The sequence below is a fragment of the Lepidochelys olivacea genome (genome assembly GCF_965140295.1).
Source record: "Lepidochelys olivacea isolate rLepOli2 genome assembly, chromosome: 20".
NCBI classification, from domain to species: domain Eukaryota; kingdom Metazoa; phylum Chordata; order Testudines; family Cheloniidae; genus Lepidochelys; species Lepidochelys olivacea.
Window position 1 is genome coordinate 2,276,814 of NC_140430.1, and position 12,570 is coordinate 2,289,383.

At 50.5% G+C, this 12,570-nt stretch overlaps 1 protein-coding gene across 2 annotated transcripts in view; it reads left to right on the top strand.

Moving 5' to 3' along the window:
* RAB5B (RAB5B, member RAS oncogene family) overlaps positions 1-12,570 on the top strand; it is an 18,741-nt gene continuing 6,171 nt past the window's right edge. For both annotated transcript variants that reach the window (XM_084610320.1, XM_084610321.1), the window contains exons 1-2: positions 1-89; positions 10,922-11,198. In XM_084610320.1, coding sequence (XP_084466446.1) covers positions 11,036-11,198 — 163 coding nt within the window. In that variant the 5' untranslated portion in view covers positions 1-89; positions 10,922-11,035. The remainder of the gene's footprint in view (positions 90-10,921; positions 11,199-12,570) is intronic.

Consider the following 12,570-nt stretch of genomic DNA (forward strand, 5'->3'; position numbering starts at 1 on the left):
CCAGCGGCAGGTTTGGTTGAGAGCAGCTGTTTGTGTGTTCGACACTTTAGGGGCCGAGACGGGGGGAGCCGGAGCCGGAGCCGCCTCAGGTACCGGGGAGCGGGGGCGGGGCGCGGCGCGGCCGGGGCCCTGGGTGGGGGCCTAGGGGGCGGGGAGAAGAGTTGGGAGGGGCCGGACCCCGGAGGGGGGGGGCCCTCGGGTGGTTGGGGGCTGGGCGCGGGGGGGCCCGGTCCGTGGCGGGGGGGGGGAACTGGTGTCCGTGGGGGGGGCAGGGGGCGGAGCCTGGGGGCAGGGGGCGGAGCCCGGGGTTGGGCTGGGGGTGGCTGCCCTGGGCAGGCTGGAAGGAAGGGGGGAGACGTGGGTCTCTCTGGGGGTAGCGAAGGACTCGGGGGGCCCAGGGTAGTGGGATGGAGGGGGCTCGGCAGCTGGTAGGGCTGCCCCATTGCGGGGAGGGGAGATCAGGGTGTGTCTTCCTGTAGGATGGCAAAGGGGCTGTGTATCTCCCCCCCCCACCCCGTGCCCCTGCCCCAGGGTTTGGGGTTCTTGAGGTCCCAGCAAGAACCTGCTGTGCCCCCCCCCACCCCAGCTGTGCTCTGTCTGCCTAGGTGAGGGTACAGAGACTCCTTTCTGTTTCCCCTGTCCCGCTCTGCTCTGCACACCGCTCTGCTCGAGGCCTGAATGCACCTGTCCCCAGTGCTGGGGCCTGAGTTCATTCTTGGTCCTCACACCTGCCCATGTTACTAATGTGCCTTTTCCATAGTGAGGGACGATACAGCACAGATGCTCGCCCCTCTTCCTCCTCCTCCTGGTCAGCCCACCAAACACACCAGCAGCTTATAGCCCTTAACAGTAGGGACACCTGGGGATGGAAAACTCCACCTCATTGCGTTTCTGTTCTTGTGAGCAGACCTGTGCACGCGGAACCATAAGTGTATAATTAACATCTCGGGCTGGTCTGTCGACTCAGCCTCCAGCGTGTTCCTGGCTGGGCACTGCTGGTGGTTCCACTAATCCTTGTTGGTAGCTCCTGGATAGTATGAAGACGGGAATATTAGAAATTCATGGATAGAATCCCACAGCCCTGAGGGGCTTCTAATCTTTGTCTTCCAATTTAACTCCATTAAAAATGCATTGGAACAGGAGATCTTCCCAGAGGGACAAAGTGGAAAAGTGATAAATATTTCTTTTATTGGAGAGAGCAAAAAGGGACTCTGCCTTCTAAATTGGGGCAGCTGGGAAGATGGGATAACCTGGTGTACCATCAATTATCAGGTTTGTCTCACGGGTCGTTCCTACTAGGGGCTGATTGCCAGACTCTACCTGGGAATATGGGTTAGTCTCTCAGCTGGAATCCTATGGCTGTCTCCAAACATAAGTAGAGGCTACAGTGATGGGCATGTTAGAATGCAATATGTGCTGGAATGTTTATTTTCAGAGCACTAGTGCCTCAAGGGCTCTTGGTATTTAGGTTAGTTCTTTCCCCTTCTGGGATGGCCGCAGTGCTGTCAGCTCGTGTTAAATTTTCTATGTTGAATCGGATACTTTATTATTTGCATGTCAATTAAGGAAAGGAGGAAGTGAATCATGGAAGTTCAGAGATTGGGGAGGCCTTGTAGATCATCCAGTCCCCGCTATATTAGTGTGTAATTGCTACTGACAGTCTTGTCTCCTGTATCCGGTCTAGTTTTAAAGATTCCTGCAGTAATGGTGCTTTCACCAGTTCTCTCTGGAGATATGTCTACACTGCAATGTCGGTCCAGGGCTAGTAGAACTCAAATTAGCAGACCCTGGGATTGTTAACCTAAGGTTTGAGCGTCTACATGCATTTTTAACTCCAGGTTAGGAACTGTAGAACGCTGGGACTCCAGTGTCTACATTTCATCTTGCAGGCCCATGTTCAACCACCTGTATCTCAGACTTCCTAGCACCCTCCCAAAGTGTAGCTGCTCTAGCCCTTTGTTTGTGGTGCAGTGTGGGAAAACTTGACTGTCCGGAGGACAAAGAAAGTCAGCCTGTGGGATTGTGGAATACTTCTGGTGGACTCCCATGGTACATCTACATTTTGATAAAATATCCATGGCATGAGAGGATGGTCTCAGCTCCAGCCTGAATGTCTACACTGCAGTTTTTAGCCCTGGAGCCTGAGTCAGCTGACCTGGGCTTTGAGGCACAGTGCTGTGAGTTTTAGTATCCGTGTAGACATACCCTCAGAGCACAAGTCCAGTGGGGCGGGGCTGCATCTACACTGCAAAGCAATAGGGCTTGAACCCTGGGTCTGGACTTGACTCAGCCTTGGACCCTCCGCCCCTGTGGGATCCTGGGACCCTGGGTTAGCACCATTTGTGTGTAGACAGAAGGGGGGTTAGGCTTGAGCCTGAGTTCAAATCCTGGTCTTAAATTGCAGTGTGGGCTTACCCTGAGAACTATTTCATCCTTTAGCAGATCTCTGCTTTTGGGAAGCTTTTCCTGACATTCGGGCTGAGCTTGCCTCCCCTTAATCTTGTCCCATTACTCCTTGCCATTGGCCCAACCATTTTCATTCTCCTTGCTTACAGAGTAGTAAAGCAGTGATGTGAACAACTTCCTCTAAGCGTGATGGAGGGGAGGAAGCAGATCTCCTGCTCTCACAATGGTTAAGCGGGTTCACTCCTCCCAGTGCTGAAATCCTTAAGGGTCACAGCTGTGCTATACTCTCTCGAACCCTACCCTGAATTTTCCCCTAGTCTTCAACTCAATCTCAGAAATATTTTCTATGTTCTTTAAGTGGCTTCACATATGCAACGCTTTCCTCCCTGCTTATTAATGTTTGATGACTGGCCTAGTACCCATATGAATTTTTCTAACTTCTTGTGGAGGGAAAGGAAGAGACGCTGCATTGTTAATAGCTAGAGCAAGGGACTGGGAGCTTGGACTCCTGGCTGCCACTGCCAGCTTTGCCACAGCTTCACTGTGTGAGTGGGGAAATGGAGGGTACATAGAGGGGAAGTGACTTTTAACCTCCTTTGGGTGTCAGGATCTATTAAACATTGCCAAGTGACTGCTGATCACCTCCCCATGCTCGCCTAGAACGTGGCTGTGTTGTTGTTAGCCCTTTGGCCTGGCCACTAACATTGCTAGTGTAGCAAGGAGAGCTAACTCTCAAGTCACTCCTTTTATTTAAATCATGGTGTCTGGAGAGCTAATGCTTGCCCTGGGTGCAAAGTTTTATTAAGTCTTCCAAAAATCTAGTTGATCCTTTCCCAGATCACTACATCGCCCAATGCCTGCTGAAAACAAGCTTTAATTTAACAGAGTTGCTATATTGTGCTGGTTAATTCCATCCATGTATCGCTGCCTTCCACTGGATGAAATCAAAACTGCTCACCTGTGTTAGGTAGGCCTTGTATTGCTAAGGGAGATCCTACTTTTTCCCCCCTCAACTGAAATGGACGTGTGTTTTGGAGCAGGAGAGGCTGGGTCCTGTCTCTGCGGCTCCTCAAGTTCTGTGTGAGTGTTGCATTAATTTGCGGACAACAGGGCATTCCTGGGTGACTGCAGTTGTTGTACAGGATATGCCTAATCTGTCTAATAGAAAGAAGACTGGTGGCCCTTGATCCACCGGATATCAATATTGTGAGTCAATGAGCATTACCTCTTTAATGGTCAGTGGTGTGGAGTGACTTTACATGTAAATACCCTGGAGACAGAGGTGCTAATTATCCCAGCGGTGACTCTTAAAGCTTTGTTTGGTGACTGTAATTGGAACCGAGCTGGGTAGAGGTGGCCGGACTGCAGCGTAGTTCAGGATCCAGGATACTATTGAGGAAAGAACCAGAGGCAGGAATGTACGCATTTTAATGGCAGCTATGACACAGGACTCTTAGTTTCAAATCCCCATGTAGACAAGACCCTCCATCACCTGTTGCAAGTGGCTTTTGGGCTTAGTTCTCAACAGTAAACTGGAGGGGAGGATACATGCACATTGTGTAAAGAGTTGTCACTTTGGATGGGCTATCACCAGCAGGAGAGTGAATTTGTGTGGGGGGGTGGAGGGTGAGAAAACCTGGATTTGTGCTGGAAATGGCCCACCTGATGATCACTTTAGATAAGCTATTACCAGCAGGACAGTGGGGTGGGAGGAGGTATTGTTTCATATTCTCTGTGTATATATAAAGTCTGCTGCAGTTTCCACGATATGCATCTGATGAAGTGAGCTGTAGCTCACGAAAGCTCATGCTCTAATAAATTGGTTAGTCTCTAAGGTGCCACAAGTACTCCTTTTCTTTTTGTCTCTTTCCTGTGGATGCTGAGGATAAACTAGTGTGTAATGCACTTTGAAGACTAGAAAGGCTGTGTAGGTAAATGTCTCTTGTCTGAACAGTGGGTATGCCTGGGCCCCTGTTGAGAAGTCTCATACCTGGATGGGGAAAATGGTGGATCCATTGCAACCTTATTAATAAACGGAACAAGCTCCCAGCGAGCTGTATCAGGCTGTGCTCCTGTTATTTTGTATCTGACGGTGCATCACCAGGGCTCTTCAGGAACATAGAATATCAGGGTTGGAAGGGACCTGAGGAGGTCATCTAGTCCAACCCCCTGCTCAAAGCAACTAAATCATCCCAGCCAGGGCTTTGTCAAGCCGGGCCTTAAAAACCTCAAAGGAAGGAGATTCTGCCACGTCCCTAGGGAACCCAGTCCAGTGCTCAAAGAGTCTCAAAACATCTCAGAGTCCAGAGCAGTGGCTCCCTTGTAATATGCTCTCATCTTCTCATTCCTGTGAGGAACCTGATCCTGCAGCCCTTGCCCCGGCAGAATGGCCCACTGAAGGGAATGGGGTTCCACACTACTTGGGTGTGCACCGGGGTCGGATCTGTAACTCCTGCATTTCAGGCTTTCAAATACTGGGTGGTCAGGGTAGGATCCAGTTCGTTGCATCCTCTTCGCTGTCTGGCTAGGTAATAAAGCGGGGTGGGGAGAGAGGGCTGATGGCAGATTTAACCCATGCGTGTGGTTTTGATGGCAGTGGCTTATGTTGTATGTGATTAAGACATAGGAAAAGTAACATTGGCAACAGGAAAGCAGTTAACCCAGACAGGCTGTTGCAACTCCAACTCCTGGGGGTATCTCCTGAACAGGCCCTTCCCTGAAACAAAGTTCTGCTATTAACACTCTTAATGACTGAATTGCAATGGATCGCATTCATCCCTGCCGCAACCCCACTGAAGTCAGTGCAGTGAAACTGGGGGTGATCTGATCCAAGGGTGGATATCTAGCTAGCTCCCTATGCCACGTATTTGTCCTTTCAGTGCCGGTAGTAGGGGGCAGGGAATCGGTAAGGAATGGGCTGTGTGGATCTCTTTCCCAGTTCTTTCACCCTGAACTTGCTCAGTGCATCAGAGCCAGTTGTTGAGCCCTGCTCCGCTTCTCAGGGTAATGAAATGGTCAGCCAAACTGACTCCTGAATCTCTAATGTTGGCAATGGAGATGTCCAAGTCGGCTGCCAAGCTGAAGCTTGTCAGCTGACTGCTGTTAAAACACCTTTATTGTAACTTGTGCAAGCTAAGGGTTGTGATGTGTATGTCACTGATGCAGAGTAAAATGGGGCTCCAAGGGGGTCCTCAATTTCTGGTCTAGCTGTTGGATGCTTTCTGGAAATGTTTTGCTTTGGTAAGTAACTTTCTGGACGGTAATTGTGGTTCCAACAGATGTTTAATATTAACGCAGATATAAAATTACTCTGAAAATGTCCAAAGGATGCTACGGCAGGTTACACGGATTTACTGAAAGATCTGAAGAGCTAATGGACTGAGGGCTTTGACCTGTTAGGGGTCGGATACCTCATTCTAGTTATTTCAGGTAGTCAATGAAAGAGAGCCAAATTTGGACAGTAGCCTTTTAAAGAAAGGTATCTATATAATCTATAGCAGTGGTTCTCAGCCAGGGGTCTGGGGCCCCCTGGGGGTGTGTGACCAGGTTTCAGGGGGTCTGCCAAGCATGACTGGCATTTGGCTTTCCGGCCTGGGCCCTAGTGAGTCTAAGTCCTGCCATGTGGGACTGCACCCTGGGGCCCCGAACCACACCAGCTTCAGCCCCAGTCCTGGGTGAAACCTGAGCAACATAGCTCTGCCGTGCCTCTCCTGGTGTGGGGCTCCAGACAATTCTCCTCCTGACTTTTATATGCAGAAAACCAGATGTGGTGGCACAGCTGGGCCAGGGAGGTTTTTATAGCATGGGGGGGATTTGAGAACCCCTGATCTGTAGAAGCCCCCTTGCTTCAGAGGAGGGCTTTTCCGATTTAATTTCTTTGAGTTAAATTCATTCTTGATATTGGTGGAAGCTTCTGTTGGGATGGAGCTCTCTGTTTAGCGAATATGAGTGGACGGCTGGATCAACTACTCTGATCGCGTTCGGGGTGAGTTCCCGGAGCTTTCTTGGGATTGTAGTAATGTGTGTTACAGCGGTGGCTAGGGACCATCCAAGAACAGGACCTCACAGTTGGGCGCAGAGTAGACAGTCCCTGCTCCGAAGAGCTGAGTCTAAAGGGTGGCTGCAGCACTTGTATTCAGCGTCCCATCTCCATGCCAATCGCTGGTCACCAGTAGTACAACAGGATTTGACTTTTCTGGGAACCTCGATGAGCTGTGTTGGTTTGTCTGCTCTCGTGGCGTGTTTACGCACGAGTGTGCACACCTCACTTTCAAACACCATGAAGAAGCTTGGTCTGGTCGTGGGAGGGAAACCCAAGTAACAGAAGAAGCTCTTAGGAGCTCTTAGGAGGTGCGAAGTAGCATGCAGGTTGAATGTTCTTATGCCTGACACACGGCTCTGCCAGAGTCGCTTTATGGCCGTGGCAAGTGACACTTCATGTCTGTGCTTTCCCTTCCCCCTCTCTGAAATGGGGGTGCTACTCCCTGGGGTATGGGAAGGCTTAATTCAGCTAGGTTCGTAAAGTGCTTTGAGATCCTTGGCTTGGAAGGTCCTGTCTGAGTGCAGAGAATTGTTGAGAGATGACCATTTTATCTGGTACCAATTTACTAGGCACTTAGGTGACCTGAGCTGCAGTGAGGAGGAGGGTAGCTTGGCTTGTGTCAGCATCTTTATGCTGTAGAAGAATCTGAAAAGTGTCTGTTACTTTCCTGTCCAACCCCCCTGGAAGCCTGTGGTGACTTAGGGAACAAATGAAATGAGCACATCACCAGGAAGCGGAAGCTGCAGCAGTTGCGGAGAAGAGATTTGTCAGAATGGTTACAGCATCTTCTCACCTGCTCCCCAATACCAAACACCTGCTCGGGGGAGAGAACACCTTTGTTCAGACTGAACAATTAAGGTGTGAGAGCTCAGACCTCCAGAGGGAAGGCCAGACAAGGTTCCTGATTTCTGCAGAAGCCTTCAAAGGCAAAGCTGTTTTAAAAAACCCAAACAAACCACCCTTTGCAGGTCACCTTTAAGGGTCTGTGGTGACTGGCTTTGCAATGAGGTGGTGCTGTTGTCAAATCCTGGCTGTTGCTCTGAAATGTCCTTTGTGTTTAGCCTCTTGTGACTTGCTGAAGCCAGCATACAAAGTGTTGTAACTATCCAGTGATTGGCAGGTTGAGAGAGAGGGTGGGGTGACCAGCAATTCACCCTCTGGGACAAGCAATGGGAATGTCTTCAGTTGGAGAAGCCCAGTATTCTTATTCTTCCAAGGGCCGGACTTCCGAAAGAGATCAGCTCGCGATGGGAGGCGCTGAGGACTTTCAACTCTGGCCCTAATTGTAGTTGCTTAACCCTCATATTGCTCCCTCTGTATCTCACTCTCCCCATCTGTGTCTGGCCTAATTTGAAGCTGTGCCCCGGTGCCGCAAAGCAGAGAGTGGCTTCTAAGCATCGGAACACTCTGGCTTGTGCCAGCTTCCCCAGAATCACGCAGGACTCTCCCCAGGAAACTCTCATAGGATGCTGACGAGGTCATTGCTTAATCATTCCTCTCTCACATATTTAACAAAACAAGGTCCTCGAAGCGGAAGGAAGCGTTTCCCTGTCTTTAGCCAGCTCAGCTCCAGGAAAGCTGACGTGCAGTACTTGGGTTGCTACCAGACAGCTTTGGCCATTATGGGCTTTGAAACCTTTTCCCGTTGTCCTTGGATTCTTGCTTTTTGAACAATAAAATGGTGACTGTCCCTCTTCCTTGGTGGGACTGGGAAGTATTGGGCTGCCCAGCGTTCAATTTGTACAAATCACAGCGGTTACAGTGAGCATTTCCTGCCAGGTTTTGGCCTTTAGTCTGCTTGTCTCAAAGCAGATGGGGAACGGGAAATGGCCAGGCTTTTCCTGGCTGCTCGCTGATAAGTCTTCAGATGACCCTTGTTTTCTTGTATACTTGGCCCTGTTAATGCTAACAAATCTTTGCTGCAGGGTCTGCCCTATAACACACCAGTCTTGGATCCGATCTCTCACCTCAAGACCTGGAAGCCCTTCCTTTAGGGTTTGAACTCAGAAGGAAAGGCCTGAGACACTGAAAAATGGCTAGTGATTTTTGGGTGTCTAATTTTAAGAGGCCTCAAGGGGACCTGAGCGCACAGCCTCTGATTCAGGTCTCTTGAAGGTGTCTCAGATTTGATAGCCACAATCAGGACTTCTGGAAAAATCTTGGTCCAGTTGCCTGCATTTGAGAAACCTGTCTGCCCTTAGCTCCAAGGTCACCAGTGCTGGCTATGGAATCCAGAAATGGGCTTCGGAGAGTAAGTAGGCAAACCAACCAACACGTGCTTTGCTAAATTCCCCCGACTCATCGCTGGGGGTGAGAATCCACTGGAATAAAGGGCTAAGCTGTGCCTCACAATTTAATCGGTTAAATGGTGAAATAAACAGACTCTGAAGTTTAATGCCATTTTCTTTCATTGCTCCCGATACCTTTTTGGCAGTTACTAACGTCCTAACACAGATGTAGAGCTATTTGAATTAACACAGGTCAGCATCCGTTGTTTTCTAAGGGGATTCTAATAAGCATCGCTAGCATGCATGTGTTTTGAGGTCTTAAAATGCATTTCACATCAGATCGAAGGAACCCTTTCTCACAGTCTCCTAGTGCATTGCACAAAGGATTGAGCTGAAGGCCTGGTCTAAGCTGCCGGGGTGCGGGGGATTGATCTAAGATACGTCTACTTCAGCTACGCTATTCTCGTAGCTGAAGTCGACGTATCTTAGATAGACTTAGAATCACTTATTTCGCTTCCTTACGGCGCGGGATCGGCGGCCGCCCCTCCCCGTCGACTCCGCTTCCGCCTCTTGCTGTGGTGGTGGTCCGGAGTCCACGGCAGAGCGATCGGGGATCAATTTATCACGTCTACACTAGACATGATAAATCGATCCCCGATAGATTGATCACTATCCGGGGGGTAGTGTAGACGTGGCTGAAGTCCTGAGAGACCTTAGGGACATATTTCAGAGTCGCAGCTGTGTTAGTCTGTATTCACAAAAAGAAAAGGAGGACTTGTGGCACCTAGTCTCTAAGGTGCCACAAGTCCTCCTTTTCTTCGTAGGGACATAAACGCTCAGCCACTGGCAGACCCGAGGTGTTGGCTACACACAAACTGGAACCAAAACAAGAGTCTGTAGTTCACACCTCTGCGATGCAGATGTCTGGGTGCTTATTTCAGATTGTGTCCTATTTCAATTAAAATCTATTCCAGTTATATCCCTACCTGGTTAACCCCCCTCCACCCACCACTTGAAATAGGACCCTCTGTTGTTGACTGTACACATACCACTTTTGCCAAACTAGTTCACACCTTTTGGATGCTTCAGGTTTCAGAGTGGCTTATTTAGATCTTGTTTAAACCTGTTCCTAGTTGACTTCACGTCAACTGCAGTCAATTGTTCACACAGCCTCTGGCACTGGTCTAACTAAACGGGGTTAGACTGGTTTAAGTTAAACCAGCACAGCTCTGGGTGTAGTCAGCCTTCTGCTCACCACGTCTTCTTCTTGAGAACTCCCAGCAGTATGGTCTTTTCACCCATTGCCTGGGCTGGGGGAGAACTTCTTTTGGCCATGGGTAGTGGCTATGTGAAACTGACCAGGATTGCATCAATTTCACTCTGCAGCAAGAGCTGGTAACTGAGCTTTTTCACAGGGAAGGCTTTAAAATTTGGCGGGGTGGTTAACTGGGCAGGGAGCGTGGTCTACCCATAGCCCTGGTGCGATGGCAGTGTGCCTGCACTGTGCGTGTGAGTGGGGATCTCAAAATACGTGAACAAAAATTGACTCCACTGTCCCTCACTTAGGAATTTCCCTTCAGAACGGCAGCGATGAGATAGGTCAGTCCCTCCGTCCTGCCCCCAGAGAGCCGGGGCAGGGAGGGGAGACGAGCAGATGTGGAATTTCAGGCCATTTGCAGTAAACAGAACAGATGCATTCAGGCTGCAAATGGGGCCTGAGCTTGTTGCTGCATAACAGAGTTCTTGAATCCTCCTGCCCCTTCCTAGAACAGGTCAGAGGCTCTGCCCTGGCCCTTGGTACCACATGGTGCAATGCGCGTTCCTATCCAGGAGCTGTTTGCTACTTCTCCAGGAATGCAAGTGAGACATCTGCTAGGATTGCTGACTCACTCACTCAGTTGTAAGGATCCGGCTTTTTCTTTCCCTCCTTGGCCCGATTTCTGCTTGTCAGCTTGCTCCTTTTTTAAAGCTTACCTGCCAGTGAGGCTCGGGCATCTCTCTACCTTAATGTATGGGAGAATCGGAGCTCTTGGCAGGAAAGGGAGCGTGTCCTAGTAGGTGCAGTAGGCAAGTCGGACTCCCGGGTTCTATTCCTTGCTCACCCTGGTGTGTGGTATGCAAGGCGGTTACTGATCCATAAATCCAACGGAGTTAACGTCTGAGACCAAAAAACTCGGAGCCCTTCAAACTCTGTAGTGTTGTATCTGTACCATGTGCTAATTCGTCTCTCCCTCTTGTGTTTCAGGAGAGTTGAGCCTCTAGGATACTGTTCCTTGGCTCAGAACCAAGCCAAGAACTGGTCAGTGGCACGAAGGTTCTCCGATCCGCTGGGGCGCAGGCTGTGACCGGAATCCAGGCCATGACCAGCAGAGGAGCTGCCAGGCCGAATGGTCAGTCCCAAGCTAGTAAAATCTGTCAGTTTAAGCTAGTGCTGCTGGGCGAGTCCGCGGTGGGGAAGTCCAGTCTGGTGCTGCGCTTCGTCAAGGGTCAGTTCCACGAATACCAGGAGAGCACCATCGGGGGTAAGTGCTGTGCGAGAGCATGGGGGTGTGTATCGAGGGGGTAGATGCAGACTTCCCCACAATCCTCTGGAGCTCCTGGCTTCCCTTGCTCCCCACCTGATTAGGGCCCAGCTGCCCTTGGTTGGCCATTGCAGACCCTGCCTTATCACTGTGAGCAGCCCAAGGCCTGTCATGCCTTCAGAGGGGCCCAAGTGAGTAGCAGGGCGAGGCACAGTGGTAGTTGGCGTAATGAATCCATGCTCCTTCCAGAACTACCTGCAGCCTCACTGTATGTACAAGGATGTAGCTGTGACTTGCTGACGCGCCTGAAAGAATCCCATAGTGCGTGTGAAGATGGTACAGCCAATTTTCAGACCACGGCTGAGACAAGATAGCACAATGCACCTTGGATTAATAGGTGGCATGTCTGTGTAATGGGCAGTGAGCCAGTGTTGTCCAATGGCTAGAGAACTGAAGCAGGAGTTGAGACTTGAGTTCTGTTCGTTTGCATGCGTCACTACCCTCTCTGTAAAGTGGGGACCACCCTGACCCACCTTTCATTGCGAGCTTGGAGACTTGCAGTAGGGGAGGGCTGAGGAAGTGCCGAGTGATCACGGGGTGAATCCCCCTGGAGACGTGTTCCTGACTCCTTCAGGGCCCAGCGGTGGTCTGACACCTGGGTTGCTCGCCACCTGCGTGCTCAGTCTTGGCTCCTGTAGAGCCTTTTTAATGTATTTTTTGCCTTCTCTCAGCCTGTCTTCCCCCCTAGCTTGGGGGGACCGATAGTGCGCTCACGTGGCCAGACAAATCCATAGACATCAGTTAGCGTGTGGAACTGGGAGCCAGGACTCCTGGGCTCTGCTGTGGGCAAACACCACCCCATTGTGTCTGTTTCCCTACCTTTGCAAGGGGGACTTAAGGGTCAGTTAGGTTTGACAGTCACGTGCAAACCCTTTTTACTGAGGGGGAGGGGGGCGCTGCATGTCACCAATACTCTGGCCCCAAGAGCTGCGGGGAATGGAACCAGGCTCCTGAAGGCTTATGTCTTTGAAAGGCGCTGGGGCTCCCAACTTAACACCAAAGGGTGCTGTGCTCCTCTGAAAACCAAGCCCCTTTTAACATGATTGCTAGTCCCTCTTGAAAATGTAGGTCACAGTATCCTGCTCTGGCTCGTGTTGCATCCCGCAGGACAGCATTGGGATGTGCCAACCTGCCTGGGCACAAACACTGTTCCTGTTTGTATCCCCCACGTATGAGGGATCGGGAGACGCTAGTGTCTGTCAAACTCCTTAACGCAGCCACAAACCCCCAGCTCCTTCCTGAACACAGGACTGGTTCCTGATTGCAGATGCCATGTGAGCCGTCTTCAATCTCCACATAAGCGTGCAGCTGG